We start from the raw sequence: 12924 nt of genomic DNA on the forward strand, positions 1-12924 counted from the left end.
CTCCTTCCTCTTCTTCTCCCCTTCCCCCTTCTTGCTCTTCCCCTCCCCTTTTTCTTCTCCTTCTCTTCCTTCTGCTCCTCCTCCTCCTTCTTCTCTCTCTCTCATTCTCTTTCTTTATTACTTGCTCCCCACTCTCTGCCCTCGGTTGATTCTGTTTAATTTCACAAGTATTGACTGAATTTTCGGCATCTGCTATTACTGGGTAAGCCCGCATGGAACTTATGTATCCAGCAAAGATGATTCCTGCCCATCAAAGTCTCACTGCATAAAGTGGGAGAAGACATATGCAAGACAATGATTTGAGGTGAAATGGAAGCACCCACAGAGTACTACGAGAAAGTAAGAGATAATAATGATAGCTAACATTGGTTGTGTGCTTACAATACACGAGGCCCTAGGTTAAGGGCTTTACGATGATTTCCTCATTTGATCTTCACCATAACACTACTAGCCGGTACCAGTATCATTCCCATTTTACAGCTAGTTTACAAACTAACTCACCCACCTAGCTAGTTAATAGCAGAACTAGATCCCCACTTTTGCCTGGCGCACCCTTCACCCTCTCTGCCTACCCAAGTCCCATCCTTGCCGCCCCTGAGCAGATCCCACTTGGCTGGGAGCCTTCCCAGACACACCTACTTGGAGACAGTGGACCCCAGTGGAGGTGCACAGACCTCAATGTCAGGCACTCTTCCTCCCCCATCCCCACACTTGTCCTCTGGGGTGGAGAAGCATGTTCTGCAAAAATCCTTAGTGGACTCATGTTTTAGGACAGGTTTCCCAGAAGCAGACCCTGAAGTAAGGCTACACAGGCAAGCGATTTATTAAGGAAGCGCTCACAGGGGAAACCAGTGAGCAGAATCAGAGAAGCAGAACAAAAATGGAGAGGAAGAGCAGCAGGGGAGCTCTCAAAGTCCCCCAGAGGGTGGCCTCACCCTGATTCCCAGGCAGCTGGGTGTAAAAGCCTGACAGGATATAAGTGGGCTTTCACACTAGCCTATCAGTGATGAGTGAAGATGCACTCTGGGGGGGGGGGGGGGGGAGGTGGGGGGGGGGAGGAGGGGAGGTAAAGTCCCAGGCTTTCCACCTGTGCTGGGAAAGGGTTTCAGTAGTATGAGGGCAGTATTGCAAAGAAAAGCTGCCGGCACTGGCTGTTGGGAGAGAGAGCCAGGGGAGGAGGCCAGAGGGCAGCCACACACACACACACACACACACACACACACAGGATCTGAGGAAATGTGGAGCACTGACCATCCCTGCTGCAGAGGGGTGCATCAGAATCTCCACGTGGGGAAAGACAGGGAAGCTGACTGGTTGTTCCCCACCCAGTCTTGCCCCACTTCAAGAAGTGCTGTCCTAGAAGTCTTCAGTGGAAGTCAACTATGGGCTGATAGTGAGGGGGACATGGGTGGGTTACAATGGCTTGAGGAGAGACGAAATACATCAGGAAATCAACTCAAGATAAATATAGCAATAATGTCCCAGGCACAGAAGGCCAAGCCGAAGGCAGCCATCACTTATCACGTAATGTGTACTGGGTGGTAACTGTGTGGCGGGAGGTAAGTGCTGCTTGTGGATTATCTTTCTTAACCCTCACCCCTGGCTATCTAACTGCTCCCTAAATGCCTCCTAACCGCTCCCTAAATGCCTCCCTTTATGATTAGGTATATCAGTCAGAGTGCATTCAAGGGAGCAGAGCCACCATGCACATTATGGGAAGAAGGGGTTTATTATAGGAATGAGACTTTACCTGAAGGTGGGAATAGCTGGGGAAGTGAAGTTCTGGAAACAACTGTAGGATGATCAGGAAGGAGACACTAGGGCTTTGAGGACAAGCTGGGATCTCTCTGTGAACTCATCTGTCTGTCACAGTATCTGAAAGACATCTCCCCAGATGATGGCTAAGACTCTGCCTTCTGAATCTTACACCTGGGCCTCTTTCGGCCGACTCTAACTCAAAGCCCTGTCAGGAGAGGATTCTAGAAGCATACTTCCCGGCTTAACCAACCTGACTTAGCATCATCTAGCACATTAGAAAATCTTCGATGTAGATGAGACTATAACTGACCAGACATCCAAGCAGCAAAAGAAAGTCAGGGTCACATTGGCATATGTTTACCTTCTTATTTTTTGTGGCTATGTTGTAGCATTTTTGTAATATGGATCTGTATCTATTTGTCACAATAGCACTTACAAACATTTGAAAACAGTAAATCCTTCAGATCTGTACTCTAAGGACTAGAAAGAGTGCCTGATAACATAGTAGATGCTCGGCAAAAATTGGGTGAAGAAATGGATGCTGAATGACAAGAGTCCGTGTAGTGTAATCAACCCTTATTCATACATCCCAGCAGATATCTGACAAACTCTAGGAGCGTAAAGCGGCCTTACTCCTGTAGACAAGTAGGATGTAATTCTGTTCACCAAGACACTGCTGCTTTTTGTGTTCTGGCCATCACCTGAGGGGGGGATGAAAACACCCTGTTTGCTCCTTCCAGGAGGGACCGATCACTACCTTTTTGGGTGTCTTCCTTGCTCATGATGATCCCTTTAATTGCCTTCCTTCTTTATGCATGGGGTGGGGCAAAATACTCATGTTCATTCCATGAGAACTTCATTTGGGGGCATAGCTGGGCCAATTAGATTCTCTCTCTTGGGAATTTGGAATTAGGACCAAGAAAGATATGAATCCATGATATAACATAATAACGAACACTACAAAATAAAAGGGAATAGAGGGGTCATCACTGATATTGGGACAACTGACAGGCATTTTAGGCCATTTTAGTTTTTTTTTTTATTATTATTTTTTTATTTTTTTTTAACGTTTTATTTATTTTTGAGACAGGGAGAGACAGAGCATGAACGGGGGAGGGTCAGAGAGAGAGGGAGACACAGAATCTGAAACAGGCTCCAGGTTCTGAGCAGTAAGCACAGAGCCCGACGCGGGGCTAGAACTCACGGACAGTGAGATCGTGACCTGAGCTGAAGTCGGATGCTTAACCGACTGAGCCACCCAGGCGCCCCAGGCCCTTTTAGTTTTTTACTTATAGTGAACATCAAGGAAATTTGAAAGCTTTTTAAAAGCAAGGAACAGAATGAGAGAAAATATTCATAAAGGACTTTATATCCAGAATGAACAAAGAACAGTAAGTAAAAGACAGATAGCCAATAGAAAAGTGGGCACGGGACTTGACTAGGTCCTCCAAAACAGAAGTTACGGACATAGCCAATAAACATAGGAAAGAGTGTTTCACTTCGTAAATCATCAGGAGAATGCAGATGAAAACTATATACAGCATATTGGACAAAATGAAAAAGCTGACAATACCAACTGTTGTTAAGAATATAGGATGACCAAAAAAAAAAAAAAAAAAGAATATAGGATGACCACAGCGCTCACCCATGATGGTGCGAGTCGATTGGGACAAACACTATAAAAACTACCTACTATTTGGGAATATTTACTAATGCTGAACATACAAATAACCTATCACATAGCAATTCCACTCACAGGTATTACCCAAGAAGACTGCATGCTTAACTTCACCAAAAGACATATTCAAGAATATTCATAGCAACCCTATTCATAATAGCCCAAATCTAGAAACTCATAAATGTCCATCGATAGTAGAATGGAGAAAATACATAGTGGTATAGTGACATATTGGAATACTGCACAGAAATGAGAATGAACTACAGCTACATATATAGCATGGATAAATCTCATAGATATTAGGTTGAATAAAAGAAATACTATACGATTCCATTTATCTAAAAAGCAGGCAAAACTATTGTCTGCTCTTAGAAGTCAGGCTATGGATTATTTGGGGTGGGTAGTAACTGGCAGGGCAAATGGATTCAGGAGCTACTAGCAATGCTCTATTTTTTTATCTGAATCCAAGGAACATTTTAGGTTTGTGAGAAATTCATTAAACTGTACACTTATGATGCATGCGCTTTTCTTTACTACTTATTACACTTTACTATAAAGTCTAAAAAAATAATAACTTTTAGGAACAGGTTAGTTGCCTGTCTGCACCTAAAGTGGCCGACAACATCATCATTTAACTTTCCCGATATCCCAGATGGCAGTGAGGGCAGGGAAACCTTGGGGGCTCAGAGAGCCTCTCAAACTTGTTTGGATGAATATTTTCCAAGTCTGAGTTTACATAGCTAAAGAAATGCAAGCAATAATTTGACACGGAGATGCCTGTGAGAGTAGGAGCAGAGGATGGGACTGACTTTAGCTGTTCCCGTATCTATCAGTGCTCCAACCAGGTCATCCTAAATAAATTTATAATCTATATTTAAAAATAATGTGCTTAATAAATGAACATCACTTCAATCATCTCATATAAACATCAGTATAAGAAAAGGTCCCGTGCTTGTTATGCAAGACAGGTGTCCCAGCCACGAACCCTTCCCCAACCCCTCGCAATCTGATCCCCATTTCCTAAAACCTCCCCCCTCTAAGGTGTTGCCTGAAGGCCGTTTTAACTGTTGGGACTCCTGGTTTGACTCTTGTGGTTTCAACGATGGAAAGTGGAAATACCCTCTGACAACATTTCATAACTCGTTAGTTCTGAGATCGTTATGACAACGGGGTGATGGTGGCAGGACAAAGCCAGTCAAGGCCTCACCGGGTGGCAGCAGCTCAGAACTGTCCCTGACCCTCCACAGAGCACAGGTCTCCACCGACGGCAGGACTACAGGTTTATACACCAGCCAAGTCTCTCTCTACTCTGGCTCTGCTCATCCTTTTACAAATCCCACTCAGATTCCCCACCGCCCCACGCTGGCCTGCAGCTCACCCTCGCCGTGGTTCACACCCACAGAGCCCAATCTACGGTTTAAACGAGTTCCACTCACATCCTGAGCCTCCACCCACTTTATCCTAATGGGATTTTTGGCTGCTGTGCAAATCGACAGAGTGAACGTTTATTTCATTCAAGAGACAAAATAAGAGGTGGGATGTAATGAACTAATTTGTTGATTTATTCAGTCATGTGCCAGCATTGTGCTGCGCGTCACCGTGAATGGGAAAAAGTTAACTTGTGTACATCATCAGATTGCGTCATTTTCCTGCTTAAAATAGTCCAATTTCTACCCAAGTTAGAATAAAAAGCAAACACCTGGAAAAGCCTCGTTTAAAATTACAATTACTTTGTCTTTAGTTATGGCTTATTTGAAAGTTACACAAAAATACAAAGGTGAGGAGATTGTTGAGCGTATGTCTCTTTCACAATGTTGCTCTTCCGACAAACAGCGAGAAGGCAAGCCACCCAGACAACCGCAGTTACTAACGCTCCCGCACCCCCGCACTAGAAGTCTTTTCCACCTAGCGTTGCTTTGCTACAAATTTCGCGAGAACACAGGGGTCCCTTCGGCCCCTCCCCGCGCGGCCAGCTGAGCTCCACCCACTGCTTGCCCGGCGATCTCCTGACGTCATAGGCGCGCCGGAGCGCTTGCACAGCGGAGCCGGGGGCGGAAGTGCTATCGGCGGAAGTGATAATTGCGCGAGTCGTGGGTGGGATGACCGCGGGTCAGCTCCTTCGAAGGCTGTTGCGAGCACTTTCCAGTTCCATGGCTCAGAGCCGAATCGGTGGCGTGTCCCCCTCCAGGGGCATGCACGCGAAGCGCGGGCCTCGAAAGCTCTCCATCGAAGGAAATATTGGTAAGGGCCGGAAAGTGGCTGCCAAGCCTTTGCCTCCCCCGAGCTGGTGGCCGAAAGGCTGGGAAAGGGAGCTGGGCCAAGACCACCCTGCCCCCGCGATCTGACGTGACGGGGCCTTTCCCTTCCCAAAGAGGCCTCTTTGATTTTTAGGATGTCAGGCCTCAGTACTCTCCCACAGTCACGAAGTCCGTAGATAGCCAGGAGTTCCACCAGCTTGTTCTGATCGCAATGAATGCGACAAGGAGCAGGGTGTAATTTCTTTTGTTCTCCTAAAATAGGGATGTCGGATTTGGGGGGTGGGGGGGTGAAGTGCCATTTAAAATAGGATTTCAGATTTTAGTGTGTGTGTGTGTCCTATGCAATATTTGGGACATGCATTAGAAAAAATTATTATCTATCTACAATTAAAATTTACTGGCGTCCTGTATTTTATCTGGTAGCCCTACCCTGAGAGTTCTTAAAGTTCAGTCATTCAGATACCACTTAGAGTAATTTTACCATGTCTCTCTTCTAGTCCCGTATAATTTAACATTTTTCTTAGAAGAAACTCACTTTTTAAACTTAAAACATGTTTTAAAAGTAACTGTTACAAGAGTAGAGACCCGGTATCTTAGATAAAAAGGAACCAAAAAAACAAAATGAAAGCATAACACTTCGGTTTTTTTTTTTTTTTTTTTTAATGTTTATTTATTATTGAGAGAGAGCATGAGCAGGGGAGGGACAGAGAGAGAGAGGGAGACATAGAATCCGAAGCAGGCTCCAGGCTCTGAGCTGTCAGCACAGAGCCTGATGTGGGGCTCGAATGCACAAACTGTGAGATCATGACCTGAGCCGAAGTCGGGCGCTTAACCGACTGAGCCACTCAGACGCCCCTGCTTCAGTTTAACGTTAATAAGTTCTGACTTGATGCTTTTACCTGCTGAGGTGCTGAATAAGTGTTGAAAATTGAAGACAGCCTAGAAGCCAACTGAGAATTTCTCATTTTATTCATTCGACAAATAACCCTTTGAGCAACTTCCATATGCTAACACTGTTCTTAACCCTGAGGATATAGCACTGAACAGAACAAATAAAAATCTCTGCTCTCACGGAACTCTAGTAGAGGTAAATAATAAACAGTATGAATTAAGTAAACAATATATTAGATAGTAATGAATGTGATGGGAGAAAATTCAGGGGTGAGAGATTGAGGGAGGTTGCAGTTTTAAATAGGTTAGTCAAGACAGGCCTCACTGAGAAGGTGACGTTGAGGCAACAACCAGAAGAAAGTGATGCAACCATGTGGATAACTGGGAGACTCTTCCAGGCAGAGGGAAGACCAAGTGCAAAGGCCCTAAGGTGGATAGCATGTTCAGGGAACAAGAAGAAAGCTGTTGTGGCTGGAGTGGAGTAAGCAAGGGGGAGAATGGGAGGAGATGAGGTCCAAAGGTAAGGGGTGACTGGATTGCATAGGCCTTGTAGTCCATGTTGGACTTCTACTTGCCACTGGAAAAGATTTGCGCTGTCACGTGACATGATTTGACTTAAATTATTAAGAAGGTGACTTTAGCTGATATGTTGAAAGTAGGGGTCAGGTGGTTATTGCAATGGTGAGTTGCAGTGAGTTCGAGCAGGGTGGTGACCGTGGAGGTGGTAAGAAGCAGTTGGATTCCAGTTACATTTTAAGGCAGGGCAAACTGGATTTAGTAGCAGATGTGGATGGAGTATGAGGTAAAGAGAGGTCCGTGATCACTCCAATCATTTTGGCCTGAGCAACTCGAAAAATGGGAGTTCCAAATTTTCATAAATGGGAGAAGAACGAGAAGAACAGACTGAGCACAGAGGATGGTTTCAAGATTTTACCTTTAGTCGTGTTAGGTTTTTGTATGCTTGGTAGATATCTGAGTGGAGATGTTGACGAGGCAGTTTGATATATAAGTCTGGAGTTCAGAGTCTCCCTGGACTGGAGGTATAAATGTAGATGGTATTTGAAGCCAGGAGACCTTGTCGTGTTGATGGAAAGGACTAAGCCATGGGGCAGTTAGATGGAAGAAGGAATCAGGCAAAAGAAACGGAGAAGGAATGACTACTGAGGTAGGAGAAAAACCAGAAGAGAATGATATCTTGGAAGCAAAGTGAAGAAGGTGTTTGGGGAGTGGGAATGTTCAACTGTGTAATGCTGTTTAGGTAATGGAGCTTTTTGGTGAACTTGAGAAGAACGGTTTTTAGGGGCAGTAGGGATGAAAGTCTGATTGGCATAGGTTCAAGGAGAATGGGAGGTGACAATGGATTCAGACAACTACAAGTTTTCTTAGAAAGGGGAGACATGGGGTGGTAGCTGAAATGGGAAGAAGGTTTGAGGGGGTTGTTTCCATTTTTTTTTTTTTTTTTTTTTGTAAGAGGTATTGGATCATATTTTTAAGCTGGTGGAAATGGTCTAGTAGAGAGGGCAAAAAAATTCGTGAAGCAGGAGACAGGATATAATTACTGGAGTGATTTTAGTAAGCAAGGAGTGGAATCTCTTGCCGAAGTGGAGAGAGGTTGGCCTAAGCTAGGAGCAGAGTTTATCCCTCGGAACAGTGTGCGTGGCAATATAAATGAGTACTGACTCGAGTAGGTGTGGTGGGAACTTGGGGAAGGTCTTTTGGTTGTTTCCTCAGTGAAACGGGAAGAAGGGTCAGCTAAGCAGAGTGAGTGTGAGGAGAGAGGCAAGACATGAATTAGTCTAGTGAGTGAGCAAGAGAAATGTAGAGAGTTGCTAGGCAGCATTAAGGACCCACTTGGACTTAGTGGTCATGAGTTTAAAGTGAGATCAGTCACCACATCTGTGTGTGTTTCTGCAGCCAAATCAGAAACATCAAAAAGATTGAGAAGGGAGGGTCCTGACAGTGTTCAAGATGTTCTGCCTTTGGGAAACGTGCCTCTAAGGGAAGCTCTGTTCTCAGAGCCCACAGAGGTACCAAAGTACTTCACAAAAGAAGTACTTGGACAGGCCATGAGGTGAAGTTTGATTTTCCTGACCAATTTTCCTGACCTTTGCTTCTTAACCTTTGTAGATGGATGTGCTTCTGCCTTGGTTTCTCCTGAACCAAGACTTACCGAATATGTGCTATGAGGGTAGACTCACATGTGATACAGTTCCTGTCCTTTAAGAAGCTCATAGCCAGGTGGGAGGAGCAGACTTCTAAACATCGTTCCTGTACCATGTGATGAGTGCCATGTTTGCTTGGGCATGGAAACTCAGAATCTCTGGGGTAGGAATTCCCAAGGGGGAGATGAGAAAGGAATGTTCCAGGTACAGGAAGTAACACTTGCCAAGGCAAAGCCTGAAGAAACATGCGGTTTTAATAACAGGGATGTACCTGTGTGGCAGAACAAGAGGGTGGAAGGGTAGACTTGCCAGATGTCGAACAACCTTGTGGACCATGCTGGTAGAGGGACCATGCGGGGGAGGGTACGAAGATTTGAGGCCGGGATGTGTCACAACCAGATTAATTTTAAAACAGAAATTGGCCAGAATGAACAAATAGGAAGGTCCATAAAACAGGCACTTTCTTTATATGTCTTGTTTGCTGCACTACCCACAGTGTCTTGTATCATTGCTCTGAGTGAATGAGCAGGAACAGAATTTGGAGTAGCTAGACTGGTTTTGTGGCTGTTGTTGTAGTAGTGGGAGTGTGGGAAGATGCCGGCCTGGACAGAGGGAATGGAAGGACTGAGAAGAATGGAGTCATTTGAGAGAGATTCTTAGAAGTGAGATTGACAGGACTAGGTGGCCACTTCTAGTGTAGAAGATGACAGTGAGGCTTTTAGTTTGGACACTGACCGGAAACTGAAGATGGGAATAAAGGAAGAGGAAGTCTGGGGAGGTAAGAGTGACATGTTTAGTTATCAGGTCCCTCTGAGGCATACAGAGATAGATGTTCTGGGGTAGATTAGGACATGTGCCTGAAATCCAGAGGGATGGGACTGAGCTTTCAGGTATGGAAGTTGTTGATGGTGGGGGTAGCTGTTGAAGCCTTGGAAGTGGATGCACTTGCCCAAGGAAAGTGTGACTAATGACAAGTGGACTGGGGGACCCTAATCTGGCTGTTTCTGGTTTTACCTCCTACAACTCTCCATCACCCCACACAGCCTGGTGACTGTCCTCAGGCGGAATTAGTCACTGCCTCCTCTGTGTGCTCCCATAACATTTTGTACCCACAAATGCTGCAGCACTTGACTTCTGTTGAGACCTTCCCTGGGTTGGCGGCTTGGTGTTTTGCTCATCTTGGCATCACCAGCACTTAACCCCTGCCTGACCCATTGTATTCTTTCAGTGTTGACCACATGTTTGGCTCCTGTGCTTTGACATCCACGTGAAAGGTAGTCACTGGTGCCCACGGAAGGAATATGTCAAACTGCTTTACAATCCTAGTCAGGACTGAGCTTGTTCTCTAATCACAGGTGGCATCCCCAAATAAATGAGTACCCATCCAGGAAACCTGAATAGAGGAAGGTAAACCCTTGTCCTGACTGAAGTTAGATATGTTTAGAGGGGCTTTTCTAGTAGTCCTGCTGCTCCAAGTCTTGTTGATCTGATCCTGTAAGTGCAGACACCCTGCTCATGTGTCTGGTATGAGCTGTGAAGCCATCTGCCATGTGTGATGGAACGTCAGAAACTTGGTGCCTGAACAATGCCTGAAAATCTAAGAAATACTTAGCCTATCTTCTAAGTGTATTCATGGCTACGGTATATTATTGCCTCCCAAAGCCAGTTATTTTGTAATTACAAACCTCAGTTGAACAAAGGATTACCATATGAAATACTGGCAGTGAGTGATCTCAGACCATTCTCACTTTGATTTTCAAAGACCTAACCGAAGCAGAAGAAACTTCATCACTTTTACAGTCTAGAGGCTTGTATATAAAGCAGCGGAGAGAGCTTCCCTAATAGCATGTTTCCTGCATTCTAACATCACTAATGCTCATCTTTTGCTTTTATTGCGTGTAAACAACTGGGCAAAGAATCCTAGCGGAAAAGAGACTATTTATTCTAAACGTTGTATATTGGAGTGTTTGTTTCTGTGATTCGCCTCGTTCCATCCATCTCCATTCCTAGGACCTGGCTAGGTACTCAGGATGCAAAGGGAACAAGGCCAGTCTGTGTCTTCAAAAAGCAAGTGGAGAGAGTGATGGGTCAACAAATAATTACAACGTAATACCTTGGTACATCAGAGAAGGCAGTAATTAGCTCTGCCTCCGGGTGACGTGGAGCTGGAGAGAGTTCAGGAGGGTTTCACGGAGAAGGAGGGAGTGAAAGGATGAATCCTGTAGTGGGCAAAGTGGGGGAGGAAGGTGTTCCAGACCAGTGAGGTCTCATGCTGAACAGAGTGGTTTGGATTGTTCGGATTGTTTGCTGGGAGCTGGGAGCAACTTTTTTTTGGTAAACATAGTTTTCCCTAGGAAAAACATTAAAAGGAATGAGGGCAAAAGTGTATTATGTTTCTTTTAAGCCTGCTGAGTGATTTTTGTTACGTTTGCCCAGCGTGCTTTTAGGCTCAGAGGCTTTCTGAACCTAGGTACTTTGTTTCACCGGTGGATTGTGAACTTTTTGAGGGCAGGATCTCAGCCTAGTTCATTTTATAGTACCTACTAGTTAGTAGCGATTCCATAAACATCTCATAAACATCTGGTGAGCGAGTGAGTGAGAGGTGAATGTGGCATCACATGCAGTTCCTGAAGTAAAGGCTTTCAGTTTTCTTTGGAAGACTTTTGTGTTTAAGATGGACGGTTTTATATATATTGCCTTTGTTTGCTTTTTGGTAAAAGGTTTCAGAATTGGATTTTTGCCATGTTTTTCATTTTGTTCAGGAGAGGAAAATGCTTGGAGGTGATGGTATGTTTAAGAGGCTCACATGAAATATAGCTGTATTAAATTTAAAATAATACATTATTTTGGACATTACGCTCTGACTGCTAGGTTTTAGCAGAATGTAGCAATAGCAGGCATCATAGTTTATAGAAAAATTTGTGGAAGAGAGAAAGGAAAAGATGGACATTAGCAAGAGAACTCTTTGGTGCAGCTTGTGGAATGACAGTCTTGGTGCTAATAAAAATCAACATGTTGAACTAATATACTCTAAGAAAGTACCTTCCGCCCTTTTTCAAGTCATGGCGCATATAGTAAAGTTCAGTAATAGCCAAGGCCTGAAGGGAAGGTTTGATTCTGCGATCTGATACCTCCCACATTTCATGATATTAAAGAGTATATTGAAAGATAACAGTGAACCTGGGATCCAACTATCGTGATAATGATATCATAAGAAGCTGGTGCTCTGCACAGAGACCAGACAAAGGGAGGACTTTTTCTTGTTTGCCCAGTGTTGCATAAAGAGGAATGGCTTTTGGTGGACATGAGTGTTCTGCTTGCTAGGAGGAGGCCAATGTAGCAGGAAAGAAGCAGATGTCACCACTCTTATGAAGCCCCTGGAACACTTTAAAACATTTGTCTTAAAAAAAAAAAAAAAAAAAAAAACTAACACAACACCCAAAACCCCAGCAGGAAGAAGAAAAACCTGTTGTGATTAGGTATTATATCACTAAAAAAAGTTATGTTGTGTGTGCTTTTAAAATAAATATATAACTGAATTATCTTTTAAAATTATTCCATATTTGTGGCCTATGCCTGGCACAGCTGAGTTCCATTAGAACATGGTTTTAAGAACTACTGCCCTATGGCAAATGACCCCGGCTCTCTGAGCCCTAGAGCAACATGGATGGCACAGCTCTTAGGACCTGCCACCACCATTTACTGTCATTCTTTGCTGAAGCCAGCTTCTGATTACTCAACTGACTTTCCAGAAGCTTTCGAATGGGCACTGGGGTGCAGGGTAGAGCTGTTGTCCTGGTGTAATTATTCCAGTAATTGGAACTTTAGATTTCCCATTACATCAAATTTGTTGCCATTCTGGGTTTTGTGTGCTTAAATGGCCTGAGTCGATTTCTCAGAGTCCTGACTGCCCTTAGATGAACTAATAGTGTCTGATCTCAGAGGTGAATTTGACATTTTCTAACCCTGAGGGCCCTTCCTGTCCATCTGCAATAGTTTTTTAGATTGTTTTTAACGTTTAAAGCATTTAATTCTAACAGTCACTTAATCCCAGCCATCTCAATTACCTTAATCTTTTCCTGTTAATTAAAATAGCTTTTCACTGATAGGCAGGAACCATGTTCTAGATTTAATCAACAACCTGCGATCTAAATATTGACCATCTATGCCAAATATT

The 12924-nt window shown here is 44.2% G+C and overlaps 1 protein-coding gene across 3 annotated transcripts in view; it reads left to right on the forward strand.

Annotated features, from left to right (window-relative positions):
• The first annotated feature begins 4722 nt into the window (after nucleotides 1–4722).
• DGUOK (deoxyguanosine kinase) overlaps nucleotides 4723–12924 on the forward strand; it is a 30022-nt gene continuing 21820 nt past the window's right edge. Inside the window, exon 1 of one of the 3 annotated variants that reach the window (XM_042932741.1) lies at nucleotides 4723–4969. Coding sequence is in view for 1 of the 3 variants with exons in the window: in XM_042932738.1 (XP_042788672.1) it covers nucleotides 5536–5677 (142 nt within the window). In the remaining 2 variants the exon portion in view is untranslated. Of the gene's footprint in view, nucleotides 4970–5442; nucleotides 5678–12924 lie in introns of those variants that run through there. The other 2 variants (XM_042932738.1, XM_042932740.1) reach the window with 2 other exon arrangements.

The sequence above is a fragment of the Panthera leo genome, chromosome A3 (genome assembly GCF_018350215.1).
Source record: "Panthera leo isolate Ple1 chromosome A3, P.leo_Ple1_pat1.1, whole genome shotgun sequence".
Classification (NCBI taxonomy): Eukaryota; Metazoa; Chordata; class Mammalia; order Carnivora; family Felidae; genus Panthera; species Panthera leo.